The 15949-nt window shown below is 36.7% G+C and overlaps 1 protein-coding gene across 1 annotated transcript in view; it reads right to left on the reverse strand.

The window, feature by feature from the left end:
• LOC126418739 (uncharacterized) overlaps positions 1-15949 on the reverse strand; it is a 126307-nt gene that overhangs the window by 74270 nt on the left and 36088 nt on the right. The window contains exon 3 of the mRNA XM_050085655.1: positions 13399-13579. Coding sequence (XP_049941612.1) covers positions 13399-13579 — 181 coding nt within the window. The remainder of the gene's footprint in view (positions 1-13398; positions 13580-15949) is intronic.

Raw genomic sequence — 15949 nt, forward strand, 5'->3', positions numbered from 1 at the left:
ACCATGGGATAACTTCAGAAATTTTAGCTGCAACCCAATGATCTTACCACTTGTCAGCACAACAAAATTATTTACTTTAGACAGTCAAACATACAAATGGACAACTGATACATCCACAGGACTTTAGGCATCTACTCCTTGTCACACTAATCTATATATGGATGCTCAGCAACTGCTTTCTTGGGGTCCTATGATTACAAAATCTTAGTTTCGTTCAGAGTCACCGGTGACTGTTTTACTGTATGGATCCACTGTGGATATGTTAGCTCTCAGTTTCCTCCAATAGATTAATTGCTTTCCTGTTTAAGTTTTCTGTAGTTTCAATCAATCAATTCACATGATTTTCTGGACAGTTCTTTTGATAACTACCATAGTTGATCACGTTCCCAATCCTTGTCCAGCTGAGTTAACATTAGATTATAATGGCCTTGACTTCAACAATATCTTGTTTATTTGATTTTAAGACAAAAGTTTTCTCTTCAAATTTGTCATTCGAAAAATACAGGGTCACTTTGTAGGCACAGATTAAACTATTGCTGCTGCAATTAACATTTTTAGGTTGTTTAATAGAGTATACAAGGGCTGTTCAAAAAGTGACTTTTCAAATTGTGTGGGCACGTACATTCGATTATCAATCTTTTTTTCTTTTGTTATGTTGGTACACATGTCCCAAACATATGTTCACGGTTTCAAGTACACAGAAAACTTCGTTTGTTTTTGACAGATAGAAAGGTTAGACATGTTTTTGTGCACTCGGCTATTTTCGATTATTATAAAAAAAAAATGGAGCAAAGAACTTGCATCAAGTTTAATGTGAAAAATGGAATCAAATGCAAATGGAATCAAATGCTCTAAAACACTTGAAATGTTGACAGTGGCATATGGTGAGTAAGTAAAAAAATTGTTTACAAGTGGTATAAGCACTTTCAAGATGTCCGCGAAGTTGCCAATGACGAACTTCACTCTGGACATCCCAGCACAACGACAGATGATAACGTTGAAGCTATGAAGAAAACTGTTTTGGGAAATTGTCGAATTACAGTAAGAGAAGTTGCTGAGGATGTTGGCATATTGGTCAGTTCATGTCACGAAATTTTTTCAGGTGTTTTGAGCATGAGGCGTGTGTCAGCGAAGTTTGCTCCAAAACTTCTCAATTTTGATCGGAAGAACCGCCCCATGAGCATCACTCAGGAGTTCTTGAATGACATCAATGGCGATCCTGATTTGCACAAAAGGGTCATAACTGGTGATCAAACATGGGTTCGCAGTTATGATGTCTAAACCAATGGAAGCATCCTGGAGAGCGAAGACCGAAAAAAGTACATCAAGTTCAATCAAACTTCAAAGTTTTCCTCACTGTTTCTTTTTTTTTCCAATTACCGTGGCGTACTGCATCAAGAATTTTTGCCTCAAGGTCATACGGTCAATAAGGATTATTACCTTGATATTACACACCATTTGTGAGAAGCAATACGTGAAAAACAGCTGGAATTGTGGAAAAACAATTCATGACTTTTGCATCACGACAATGCACCTCCTCATTCATTGTTGCTTGAGAGAGATTTTATGGCCAAAAACAACATGACAATCATGCCTAAGCCACCAGATTTGGCCCTCTGCAATTTTTTCCTGGTTCCAAAACTGAAGAGACCTGTGGAAGGATGAAGATTTTCAATGATTAAGGAAATAAAAACTGCATCGCTGGAAGTACTCAAGGCTGTACCAAAAAGTACTTATGAGAGCTTCAAGGATCGGAAGAAGCACTGGCTCAAGTGTATTGTATCTGAGAGGGAGTACTTTGAAGGGGACGACATGAAAGATGATGAATAAATAAGTATTTTTTGATAAAAATATAAAATCACTTTACTTTTTGAACACACCTCTTACATTTACAGATGAAGCTATGTGTATTGAAGTCACGTGCAGATAAATTTTGAACATTTCATCAGAAGAGCTGGGTTGAGCAAATAATACTTGCACTCACACAGGCTCGAGATTTCCCGATACGCTGAAGCGCTTTATGCAGTATTGATGTTGCTCAAACAATCACGTGACCTTTACTCATGCACACTAGAGAAACTATGAACTACCCACTACAACAATCTATCACTCTGCTTAAAATTTGACAATTTTTTAAGCACATATGGAAACAGCGCTACATTCTATTATCTTAAGAACTCCTGTTGTATTTGAACAGGTCTGCAATACAATTTCTTGTACAAACATTGATGCTGCTTTTTAAATAAAGATAACATTAAAAAGCAGAAATGTTGTCCTTCAGAAAACATTACTTGCTTCTCAACCAAGCTCAATACTTTATTTGATTATGAGAGGCTGTAATGACTTACCAAGTGGATTGCAAATGACAGATTCAGTTGCTGTTCTCGCATTAGAATACTGGGTAAAGGTGTAACTGGTACTGGCTTTTAAGCAGTTTTAGAACATGAAACAAGGACAATTAATCCAGAATAAAATGTCTAACACATGAAATAAATCATATTAAACTGATTTAACTGTTTACAAAATAATTTAACTGGATAGATAAAATCTACTCACCAATAAGCGGAAGAACACACTCATCAAAGAAGGTAACTGTTACTGTAATTGTTGCAGAGAGAATGAATTACAGTGGCAAGATGTTTGTGGAGAGATTACCAACAGAACTCAGTAAATCGCAGGACGAATGAAATTTTGAGAATTGGAATGAACTGTGAATGCAATCTTTTATTTATGTATTAATTGCTGTTGATACATATGACCTGTATCCTAGAAGATATTGCAGTCTGTGTTTCAGATTTGCTCTAGTGCATCACTACCAAAGGGTTGGAGGGAGACAGTGATGACAGCTTGGCTGAGAACTAGATGAGTGCAGGGAGGGAAGTAGTGAGCGGGCAGCAAATTATGTCACGCTGGCGACCATGGGAATCTATACTGTGTACTTTGGCTTTTTAGGAACATCTACCACATTTAAATTTCAATTTGTCTGAATACATTTGTTGTCAGAATTCTGAATTGACTTTAAAATTGGACATATACTCAACAATAGTATTCATTTCTGCAGGATATGGTACAAGTCTAGATAGGGCTTGTGGTATATTTATGTTTTGTGCTGCAATGTTGTCGATATTCACTATGATCTATGGCACGAACAAAAGGGGTTGTGTCAGCCGCTGGTTCTATGCAGAAAATCAGAGAGTAACAAGTAGACAACATGTTTGGAAGCAAAAATCAGTGTAACATTCTTACATCAATATCGAATCTGATATGTATTTGGATAAAATCAGCTGTGTTTCCTGGTCCCATGGTAACCACAACACAAAATTGCAACATATTTGGAATAACTACCCACATGTTTGTGTCAACAAAGATATAAATTCCACAGCTGTGTTATTAGGATGATAATGATTAAAAATAATGATGCCACAGATGAAAGGGTTAGTAAGTGAAAATGTAGAAAATATAATGGTCCACAAATTAATACAAACTAATTCCTCTTATTTATTTTATTTCTCCTTGTATTATCAAAACGTAGACAATCAATAAATGCCACAAATTAAAAATAGGTATAATGTTTACTTTTTAGGCAGGTACTTTATGTCGGTAAAACAGTTTGTAATTCTGTTTAAGTCAGAGTATGTTAAAATAAATTTTTCTTAAGAAGCCTTAAGAAAATGGGGGTGATCTCATAGTCAGGGTCATCTTATCCTCCAGTAAATATGGTGTGTTACATTCACTGAAGGTAATTTACATATTTGTGTTATGGCATAATCTGCTAGTAAACAGCAGTAACATTTTAATATGTTCGTTAACTTTAATATCGGAGATCCTATGACTCACAGCATTCATGTTTGAGGATACAGATGGAGCTTATTCAAATAAGTTTCTGTCCAGATGATTATTCAAATAAATAAAAAATTCAAAAAGTTTTATTCACAAAAAAACTATTGCTAATTCAAATAATTACTGTTTACATTCTTTAAATAATGAATATTATAGACTAGAACTGCATTTTCTTTATAAAATTAATACTGTACCAGCAGTCATGATTCCTCAGCTGTAGCTGTAGCTATTACTTGCCAGCAAGTGATACTGTTGGGGTGGGGGGTGGGGGGGGTCTTGTGAGAGCAAAACTGAATCATAATTGGTTATATTAGTTTGTAGAATGATTTTTATAAATGGGAAGATCTGCAACACAATAAACTGCTGATGATTTATAAACGAGAGCATCTTTAACTATTACTTATCTTTTGCAACTGAACTTTGATTATTACTTCTAACCAAACATGTTTCGTCTAACAATTTTAGGCATCTTCAGTGGTTCTTATGCCACCTAAGTGTTATGTGGTTCTAGAAGTAGTTACACAGGAGCCATTGGGTACACACAAACATTAGAGATATAAAAAGGAGGTGGCATTTTCTAGTCTAATGTAATAATAACAAAAGAAAATTCAGTATGCAAATCTGGATTCTTTTGGAAAGCAACCACTAAAAGACACATTAATAAGTGACAGATCATGCCACCCTGAACCCATAAAAAGGCACATTTCCACTAAATAACATGGAGATTAATAAATTTTCAACTTGATGAAAATGAAATCAACGAACAATAAGCAATACTAGAAAATTTGGCCAGAGTAAATAATTTCAAATCAAAAATAATTAAAAAATATTTCAACACAAACTGAAAGTTAAGCACAAATCAGACACATATGAAATTAGTATAAATAAGGGAGAAAGACTTATTATGGACTCATATTTAATAAAATAGCGAAAACTTTTAAAAATACGAATACCAAAATTGGGTTCCATACTGAAAACAATATTATTAATATTATAAGACCAGTGCAACAGGTCCATTTAATAAGTCACGAATATACAAAATAGGGTATGTGACAACTGTGACAAAGTATACATCAGGCAAACTGCTTGAAATTTTCACATTTTAAAGAGCACATAAAATCCAACGATAACAACAAGTGTCTTTTGCACTACATCTCCTAAAAAACAAACATACATTCAAAAACATTAACAAAAAGTTCCAATTTTTTTCATAATGTTAAGAAAAGGAACCAAATGGATATCTTAAAAGAAATCGAAATCTTCTGTCACTTAAAAAGTCAACCAGACACACTTCTTATTAAGGAAAAATATCTTAAAAATAAAAAATTCCTCAGTAACTTCAGTCACATTCTGCTAATGACCAATCAGAAATCATCTATACAGTAAAATGAAATTTAAAATTTAATCTTAATCCGCTATATACTATTATATTAATTTTTATTTCTTATTTTATTTTCCATACTATTTTCTTAACTTTCCTCAAATACATGCATAAACATACGGTCATAGTATTTGACACAGGCTAACATAAGAATCATGACAGTCTGATTCATTTCTGTTAACCACTGTGATAGCATTGTGCCAAGTGGCCAGCAATTGATACTGTTGAGTTCAGTGGGATCTTGTGAAAGCGAAATTGGATAGTAATTGCTTATGTTGGTTTGTAGAATGACTTTTACAAACGCGAGCATCTTTAATGCAAAAACTCCAGCAACAACTAGGAGACACCACATTTGTCTTTCTTTAGTTTCCTACGCATAATGACGGGTATGAAACAGTACATTACAAGGCAGTTTATTTATTATCCTCTTGAATTGATTATTATAAATATTTGCCGAAAAATGTTGTTTTCTTTTAAGGACAAAAAAAGGCTACTAAACAGCAGAATACTTTTAGCATAAAGACATTGTATATCTGCCCAACAACGTGAAGTTTTGTTCACTACACTTCCATTCAAATCTGTGAATGTAGGAAACTTGTATAAAATGCAATACTTACTTTATTTAACACAATAAATAAGCCACTATGACTGCAGCTGAAAGAAAACCATGCAGAAATGATTGTACTACTTCAAAGCAATAAAACTGTTTCTCAATACAAAAAATCAAAATGGTTCAAATGGCTCTGAGCACTATGGGACTTAACAGCTGAGGTCATCAGTCCCCTAGAACTTAGAACTACTTAAACCTAGCTAACCTAAGGACATCACACACATCCATGCCCGCGGCAGGATTCGAACCTGCAACCGTAGCAGTCGCACGGTTCCGGACTGAAGCGCCTAGAACCGCTCGGCCACCGCAGCCGGCTTTCTCAATACACAAGAAACCAATCGCTCAATTGCTGCTAAATCTGAGTCACAAATGGCAAGAATCTCAAACACATACGCTTGTGAAGCAAAAGTTACTACATTACACAACTTTTTATGTAGTAACAGAAAGTCGAATGAAGTGTAAGAATGTGCCCATTGTTAGACTCCATCAAAATTGCTACATGTCACGGACGCGCCTGTCATAATAACGACAACAACATAACGTAACTGGATAATACAAAAAATCTACTCACCAAGTGCTCAGAACCCTGGGTCAGGGGTAAATTAACAGGTGGAATGAGAAGGAGCCTTTCCTTCTCATCCTCTCTATTAAGTCTCGCCTGATCAGGGCTTCTGGCTGGTTTTCCAAACACTCCCCATTTCCTAAACTTCACCAGTTGTTCTCCCTCATCCCACTTCCTTCCCCTTCAGCCCTTTTGCCAGAAGAAGGAGCCACTGGCTCTAAAAGCTTGCATGCCTAATACCTTTTGTGTGCATGTTCTCCTGTTGTCGGTTGGTGAATAGATTTTTCTTGTCTATCCAATTACATTGGAAAAACTAGTAGAAGCCGACCTAGGGGAAGATCAGTTTGGATTCCGTAGAAATATTGGAACACGTGAGGCAATACTGACCCTACGACTTATCTTAGAAGGTAGATTAAGGAAAGGCAAACCTACGTTTCTAGCATTTGTAGACTTAGAGAACGCTTTTGACAATGTTGACTGGAATACTCTCTTTCAAATTCTGAAGGTGGCAGGGGTAAAATATAGAGAACGAAAGGCTATTTACAATTTGTACAGAAACCAGATGGCAGTTAAGAGTTGAGGGGCATGAAAGGGAAGCAGTGGTTGGGAAGAGAGTGAGACAGGGTTGTAGCCTCTCCCCGAAGTTATTCAATCTGTATATTGAGCAAGCAGTAAAAGAAACAAAAGAAAAACTTGGAGTAGGAATGAAAATCCATGGAGAAGAACTGAAAACTTTGAGGATCACTTATGACATTGTAATTCAATCACAGACAGCAAAGGACCTGGAAGAGCAGTTGAACGGAATGGACAGTGTCTTGAAAGAAGGATATAAGATTGAATGTCAACAAAAGCACGATGAGGATACTGGAGTGTAGTCGAATTAAGTCGGGTGATGCTAAGGGAATTAGATTAGGAAATGAGACGCTTAAAGTAGTAGACGAGTTTTGAAATTTGGGGAGCAAAATAACTGATGATGGTCGAAGTAGAAAGGATATAAAATGTAGACTGGCAATGGAAAGGAAAGTGTTTCTGAAGAAGAGAAATTTGTTAACATCGAGTATAAATTTAAGTGTCGGGAAGTCGTTTCTGAAAGTATTTGTATGGAGTGTAGCCATGTATGGAAGTGAAGCATGAACGATGAATAGTTTGGACAAGAAGAGAATAGAAGCTTTCAAAATGTTGTGCTACAGAAGAATGCTGAAGATTAGATGGGTAGATCACATAACTAATGAGGAGGTGTTGAATAGGATTGGGAAGAAGAGAAGTGTATGGCACAACTTGACTAGAAGAAGGGATCGGTTGGTGGGACATGTTCTGAGGCACCAAGGGACCACCAATTTGGTATTGGAGGGCAGCGCGGAGGGTAAAAATCGTAGAGGGAGACCAAGAGATGAATACACCAAGCAGATTCAGAAGGATGTAGGTTGCAGTAGGTACTGGGAGATGAAGCAGCTTGCACAGGATAGAGTAGCATGGAGAGCTGCATCAAACCAGTCTCAGGACTGAAGACCACAAAAACAACAACATAAGGATAACAACAGGAGGGATGCTTCTCATGCATACATCATGTGTGTTCATATTCTTTTGTTTTCAGCAGAGTAAGCTGCAATTTTATACGTATTCAAAAGTATTTCTCCATGAATAAATTGTAGCTTATGTCACTGAATCAGGGAGATTCGGCTATTTTTACTTCTAGTTTGACAACATTATGTCTTTTGATAATTTACTAATGCTTGGAATGCAAAAATGTAACAACTGTTTCTTAAATCACGTAGAAAAGGGATGAAAAGCAGATACTGTCCTTATCAGGCGTGTGACAGACTGCTTTCTCACTGCCTGGAGTGTAAGTGTTGCTCCAGCTATCACACGGTAACAACTTTTGCAGCAGATAGTGTCGTGACTGATTGTACTAGACTGTGGTATTTGAAATTATTATTCCATTTATTTCAAGTTTAGCTTTACTCTTCAATTAATAAGATAGTATTTGTAAACCAACATGAGTAGAACTCCATTTGTAAGACGTAGTTTTTATTGTAGGTATGTGTATTTGACATAAATTTACATTCACATCATTACATTTCTATTCATGGAGGTAATACAACATATTCTATTTCACACAGAACCACAAAATCACTTGGACAATGGACTGAAAGGCTGAAACTAGCTGTGAAACACGAAAATTTAACACTTTCAATGTTATGAAAAGGACAGACTGCTAGTCATCACGTACAGGAGACACTGTGTCGCAGACAGGCACAAAAAAAAGACTGCTATACATTTCAGCTTCCAGCCAAAAGCCAATCTTCTGAAGTAGAAACCACACACACACATTCTCACATGCACAACTCACACACACATGATCACTGTCTCTGGCCACTGTCCTTTCTGGACTTTCCTTTGTTTGAAGATTCATGTTTTCAGTCGTATCACTCAGTAGAGAGAGAAAAATGCATAAGAAGGGAAAATCTATGCTTAAGTTTAAATTTGTTTATGATAAACACAGAATAAACTTAATTCTGATTTATTTGTTTGAATTTCCAAGATTAAGAGGAAGGGGGGGGGGGGGGGGGGAGGGGGAGTGGGAAACAGTTCTATTATCACTGGGCTAAAGTACAGATATATCCTCCTGTTACTTGTTCAAGGGGAGGGGCTCCATCCAGCTGTAGAAGAAATTAGGGGATGCCACACACCATTTAATAATAATTTAAGAGAGAAGTCAGAAACAGAGCTGCATAGAAGACAAAAGGTCTTCCTGCTAGGTAGCAGACATGGGAGGAATGTAAGCCATCACTTGCAGGAAAAACTAGGATCATTGTGCCAGGTCACCAGTGTTCTAAAACCTAATTACAGCCTCGGCCATGTAACAGAGGATACTGAAGCACTGACGAAGGATCTGAGTGAAGAGGACTAGGTAATGATGACTGGAGGAGCAGGCAACAGCTTGGCCAAGAATAGACAATACTGTATCTAGAGTGTCCTGGAGAAGTTACGTGTAGAAACATCATGCAGAAGTGTGGGCTTTGTTGAGGTTCCGCAGCGACATGGTCCACGATAAACCTTAGGCAAACAAAGCCACCCGACGAGTTAATTGGGAACTACTCGAGTTACTGCTAACTTCAAGTGGAGCTACATTGGTGCTGTGCCAGTTTTTGCTTTTGGGAGATGAGGATACACAATACATACCCTACATCCTAACAGGAGTGGGAAAGATAAATTATCTGAGCTGATAGCTGAAACTATAGGACAAGGGACGCGAGAGAGGCAAAGGAGTAAACTGGGGCATGCCACCATCAATGGTAAAATTCTTGTGTTGACAGATGGGAAAGGTAGGGATTTTTTAGATTAAATACCTCATTCAGACAGACAGCCTTGAAAGGTTTCTCCAATGAGAAACTTTCAAATATTCTTACAAAAAATTGTGTCATTATTATACCTCCTACAAAACAAAAGAAAACACAGGGTAGTCTTGCAGATCATAATATTAATTTTCTGAATGACTCAGATAAAAAGAATGATTTGGAAATACTATTCATCACTTACAACATGTATTCTGTGGTTAATTTCCCATCAGAGTAACACAGGAAAGCAATACATTAACAAATAACACTTTTGCTGGCAAACACTTAATAAGTGATACAAATTATAGTAAATATATCTAAAAACAAAGATACTGTAACTTACCAAATGAAAGTGTTGGTACATTGATAGAGACAATAACAATAACAATAAATTATAGTAAATAATTACAGGAAATGAATTGCCTCTCTGACCATGATGCACAACCAGCCATTCTCAACACCTTAACTGATTGCTGTAAAGTGCTATGATGGAAAACAGAATAATTAATGAACATATGAAAGAATGTTTCACGGTAGCCTTACAGGAAGAGAAACAGGTGAAATAAATTCCATAGATGATGTGGTGGACATTGGGTCACACGTTCCTGCAGCCACCAACAATGACCCTGTTTCAGAATCCTAAGACACACTGGGCTCAAACATAATGAGTTATCTCCTAAGAGTGACCTCCTCCAGGTCAACCAGCATGGATGAAAGATAACCTGCATTCTACAGATCAGAGCGTGCAATATCAGGATCCCTTAATCGGGCAGGTAGGTTAGAAAATTTAAAAAGAGAAATGGATAAGTTAAAGTTTGATATAGTGGAAATTAGTGAAGTTCGGTGGCAGGAGGAACAAGATTTCTGGTCAGGTTAATACAAGGTTATAAATACAAAATCAAATTGGGGTAATGCAGGAGTAGGTTTAATAATGAATAAAAAAAATAGGAGTGAGGGTAAGCTACTACAAACAGCATAGTGAACGCATTATTGTGGCCAAGATAGACACGAAGCCCATGCCTACTACAGTAGTACACGTTTATATGCGAACCAGCTCTGCAGATGATGAAGAAATTGATGAAATGTATGATGAGATAAAAGAAATTATTCAGGTAGTGAAGTGAGACGAAAATTTAATAGGCATGGGTGACTGGAATTCGAGAGTAGGAAAATGGAGAGAAGGAAACATAGTAGTTGAATACGGATTGGGGGTAAGAAATGAAAGAGGAAGCCATCTGGTAGAATTTTGCACAGACCATAACTTAACCATAGCTAACACTTGGTTCAAGAATCATGAAAGAAGGTTGTATACATGGAAGAGGCCTGGAGATACTGGAAGGTTTCAGACATATTATATAACGGCAAGACACAGATTTAGGAACCAGGTTTTAAATTGTAAGACATTTCCAGGGGCAGATGTGGACTCTGACCACAATCTATTGGTTATGAACTGTAGATTGAAATTGAAGAAACTGCAAAAAGGTGAGAATTTAAGGAAATGAGACCTGGATAAACTGAAAGAACCAGAGGTTGTAGAGAGTTTCACGGAGAGCATTAGGGAATGATTGACAGGAGTGGGGGAAATACATCAGAAGAAAAATGGGTAGCTTTGAGGGATGTTATAGTGAAGGCAGCTGAGGATCAAGTAGGTAAAAAGACAAGGGCTAGTAGAAATCCTTAGGTAATAGACGATATATTCAATTTAATTGATGGAAGGAGAAAATATAAAAATGCAATAATTGACACAGGCAAAAAGGAATACAAACGTCTCAAAAATGAGATCGACAGGAAGTGCAAAACGGCTAAGCAGGGATGGCTAGAGGACAAATGTAAGGATGTAAAGGCATATATCACTAGGGGTAAGATAGATACTGCCTACAGGAAAATTAAAGAGACCTTTGGAGAAAAGAGAACCAATTGCATGAATATCAAAAGCTCAGATGGAAACCCAGTTCTAAGCAAAGAAGGGAAAGCAAGAAGGTGGAAGGAGTATACAGAGGGTCTATACAAGGGTGCTGTACTTGAGGACAATACTATGGAAATGGAAGAGGATGTAGATGAAGATGAAATAGGAGATACGATACTGCTTGAAGAGTTTGACAGAGCACTGAAAGACCTAAATTGAAACAAGGCCCCGGGAGTAGACGACATTCCATTAGAACTACTGACAGCCTTGGGAGAGCCAGCCCTGACAAAACACTATCATCTGCTGAGCAAGACATATGAGACAGCTGAAATACCCTCAGACTTCAAGAAGAATATTATAATTCCAATCGCAAAGAAATCAGGTGTTGACAGATGTGAAAATTACCGAACTATCAGTTTAATAAGTCACGGCTGCAAAACACTAATGTGAATTCTTTACAGACAATTGGAAAAATTGGTAGAAGCCGACCTTGGGGAAAGTCAGTTTGGATTTCGTAGAAATGTTGGAACACGTGAGGCAATACTGACACTATTTCCCATCTTAGAGGATAGATTAAGGAAAGGCTAACCTATGTTTCTAGCATTTGTAGACTTAGAGAAAGCTTTTGACAATGTTGACTGGAATACTCTCTTTCAAATTCTGAAGATGGCAGGGGTAAAATATAGAGAACGAAAGGTTATTTACAATTTGTGCAGAAACCAGATGGCTGGTAAGAGTTGAGGGGCATGAAAGGGAAGCAGTGGTTGGGAAGGGAGTGAGACAGGAATGTAGCCTATCCCCGATGTCATTCAATCTGTGTATTGAGCAAGCAGTAAAGGAAACAAAAGAAAAATTTGGAGTAGGAATTAAAATCCATAGAGAAGAAATAAAAACTTTGAGGTTTGCCGATGACACTGTAATTCTGTCAGAGACAGCAAAGGACTTCCAAGAGCAGTTGAACGGAATGGACAGTGTCTTGAAAGGAGGATAAAAGATGAACATCACCAAAAGCAAAATGAGGATAATGGAATGTAGTCGAATTAAGTCGGGTGATGCGGAGGGAATTAGATTAGGAAATGAGACGCTTAAAGTAGTAAATGAGTTTTGCTATTTGGAGAGCAAAATAACTGATGATGGTCAAAGTAGAAAGGATATAAAATGTAGACTGGCAATGGAAAGGAAAGCGTTTCTGAAGAAGAGAAATTTGTTAACATCGAGTATAAATTTAAGTGCCAGGAAGTCGTTTCTGAAAGTATTTGTATGGAGTGTAGCCATGTATGGAAGTGAAGCATGAACGATAAATAGTTTGGACAAGAAGAGAATAGAAGCTTTCGAAATGTGGTGCTACAGAAGAATGCTGAAGATTAGATGGGTAGATCACATAATCAATGAGGAGGTATTGAATATAAATGGGGAGAAGATCAGTTGGTAGCAAGAGTGCAGCATGTTATTCTGGGTGGCAAGTCATAGAGGGACATAATAATTGATGGGTTCACCATTTTAATTATTGCAGTGAACTGAACTTAAGGCTCTGTAATGTACTACTTCTACTCACATTCCAATTAAGCCTAATATACAACTACAGTTTCTTGATTATTTTACGCCTCGTAAACAACTGAATCAGTTGACTAATACTAACAACCTGTAAGACTGTACAAAATTTTAGGCCTGTAGGACAGGATAGAGATAGATCTAGCAGCTTAATTCCAATGTCTGAATAAATTTCAGATTCAAATATGAGCACACTTTAATTTAATTTACCTTCTGTTGCAATTTTTAATCTATGTTCTCCTTTCTCATCATTATTATCAGCAGAGCTGCTGCTTACTGTGCCAAGGGATGGCATCTCTTTTTCAAATAGGTCACCATCATCATCTTCAACAGGTGTTGTTGGAACTCCTTGCAGTGGAGAACCAAAGGCCTGGTTCATAACTAGTTGTATCTGCCATAGAGAAGAATACAAAGATAGCAGTATAAATTTATTTATGTTAGTTACTAACATGGTGTTCAATATAGTTTATTCACAATGTCCTAAATAAATTCTCAGGGAGGTGTGCAGATCAGAGGAAGCAAGCTCAGCCCACCAGCTCCCAGCACATGGGCAGCTGAGGGAAAAGGGGGACGGCATTGCAGGGAGAATAAGCTGTTTTTGCCACGCACTGCTGGCACTACACACGTTCTTACTGGTTTGGCACAGCACGTTACAAGAACAAAATTGCAATGGCTGCAGTACACAAGGGTACTGTATTATTAGATCGCCAATGATGGCAAAGGCAGGACACAAAACATTAGTGAGCCGAAGTCGACCCACTTCAACAGCCTTCTGTGCTGGTCCAGAAATAGGGACCCCAGTTCAGGACATTGTGAACAAACAGCATTTCAACAACAAATTCTGAGATGAATTGTTCTTTAACAAATTTAAAAAAGAATGCTGTACAGTAAACTCCTGAACCTTCAACGAACTGAACTCCCACGTACAAATCAGCTTCAAACACCTAACTGCTTTGCATGTAACTGAAAAAATGTTTTGGAAAGGCTTTAAATTACACTTAAAGGTTCTTGGAAATCACTAAGTGCTCTCATTATCAAAGACTGGATGAACATAGTCTGGTAAATTTATACTACATTTTAAGCACAAGCCAGTTTTTCAAGCAGCTCAACGATCATGATATCATACCTCCTGGACTATGTGTCAGACAATGATATAATTTTATGAAACATTCAGTGATATATGTGGATACTGTCTGCACACTGTGCTGTGAATAGTCTGACACAACAATACAGTGTCTAATAAATTTTTCACATAATTAGTTCTGTAATCGTAATGAAGTTCTGATATAATTTCTGTCATATGTACATTTTATTATTTTATTAATGCTGTCATATAGTTAAATGTCAAAGAATTAATTCAAGTGAACTAATTAATTAGGATGTAGTAAAAATAATGACCTAGTTAGGAATGTTGACAAAGTATTACTTCAGAATAATATATTTCATGTTTTTTGTATGAATTGTAAACTCTGCCCATATTTGCAAATTATGTAATACTGTAATGTAAAATCACTTATTCTTAGCTAAATGAAACATTATGAACTTTCCAGAAGTAACTTACTATAATAGGAAACAAGTGTTTATGAACATTTCCATTTCTAATATCAGTAAGAGTTAGCCATTACAGTGAGTAATGCAAAGCTATTTGTTAAGTGAACAGTTTTTCAAACAATTAACATTTACATGCATGTGTTCAGTACAAATTGGTTTTCTGATGAAGTCATGATATTACTGTGTTTTTAGAGCTGAGCCTGGGTCAGTGCTTTTGTTTCCGTTCTTGCCTGATAACAATTCAGTGATTAGCTTGTAATTATAGCCTATAAACAATTAATACTCATTACAGCAATTTTTGCTCACACAGTGAACTGGTGGCTGTTCTTAAGTAATTTGAAATCTAAAATTATATCAAATTCAGTTTACTTACTCCAAATTTCAAAATTACTTAATTCTACTTTTTATATCAAAATTTATTTCGACCATTATTGTGCAAAAGTAGTGACTCTTATCTGCACATTCATTATTCTTTGGAATACTTGCCTTTCCCATACAACAGCAAGCAGGTATCATTTAAAAATATTAACCGGAAGTGAAGGTCCATTATAAGTTGGCAGTAAAGAAATTGTAAATTAAAACCTTATGTCTGATGCTGAGATTTTACTATATGAACAGCGAAAATTTAATAAGTGATAAACATTTTTCCTTTCATTGTGAGTGTGTGTGTGTGTGTGTGTGTTGTTGTTGTTGTTGTTGTTGTTGTCGTGGTGGTGGCAGTGGTGGTGATCGCTCAGTGAGAAAAAGTTTTGTAAAGGTTTGAAATTACGTGTTAAGTTTGTTGGAAGAGATCACTAAGTGAACTCATTCTCAAATACTGAGTGAGTAAAGCCCAGGTATTAGGGTGCTGTCATTTATGCTGCATCAAGACAAACACACAGTTATTAACTGTAATTCTCATGTTATTGTGTTAAACTTTTAGTGTAAGAAAATAGCTCTTAGAGATGAGCAATTTTGACAGCATTTTAAATTTTTAAATTTAATCAATAACTGTGCTAAATATTTAAAACCAAATTCTTGCTTCCCCCTGGATGCCATTGTATAGGCACACAGGTTACACAGAGTAAGTCCTTAGGCCAATAATAGAAGGTAACGGGACTTCACCAGATCCGTAGAAAGCAAAAGCAACACAGTGCTACACAGCACCATGAACTAAATGATGATTGAGGCATTTTCTTAAAGGAGGATCCATAGGTCTATGTGCCTTTTT

This window comes from Schistocerca serialis, chromosome 9 (genome assembly GCF_023864345.2).
Source record: "Schistocerca serialis cubense isolate TAMUIC-IGC-003099 chromosome 9, iqSchSeri2.2, whole genome shotgun sequence".
Lineage (NCBI taxonomy): Eukaryota > Metazoa > Arthropoda > Insecta > Orthoptera > Acrididae > Schistocerca > Schistocerca serialis.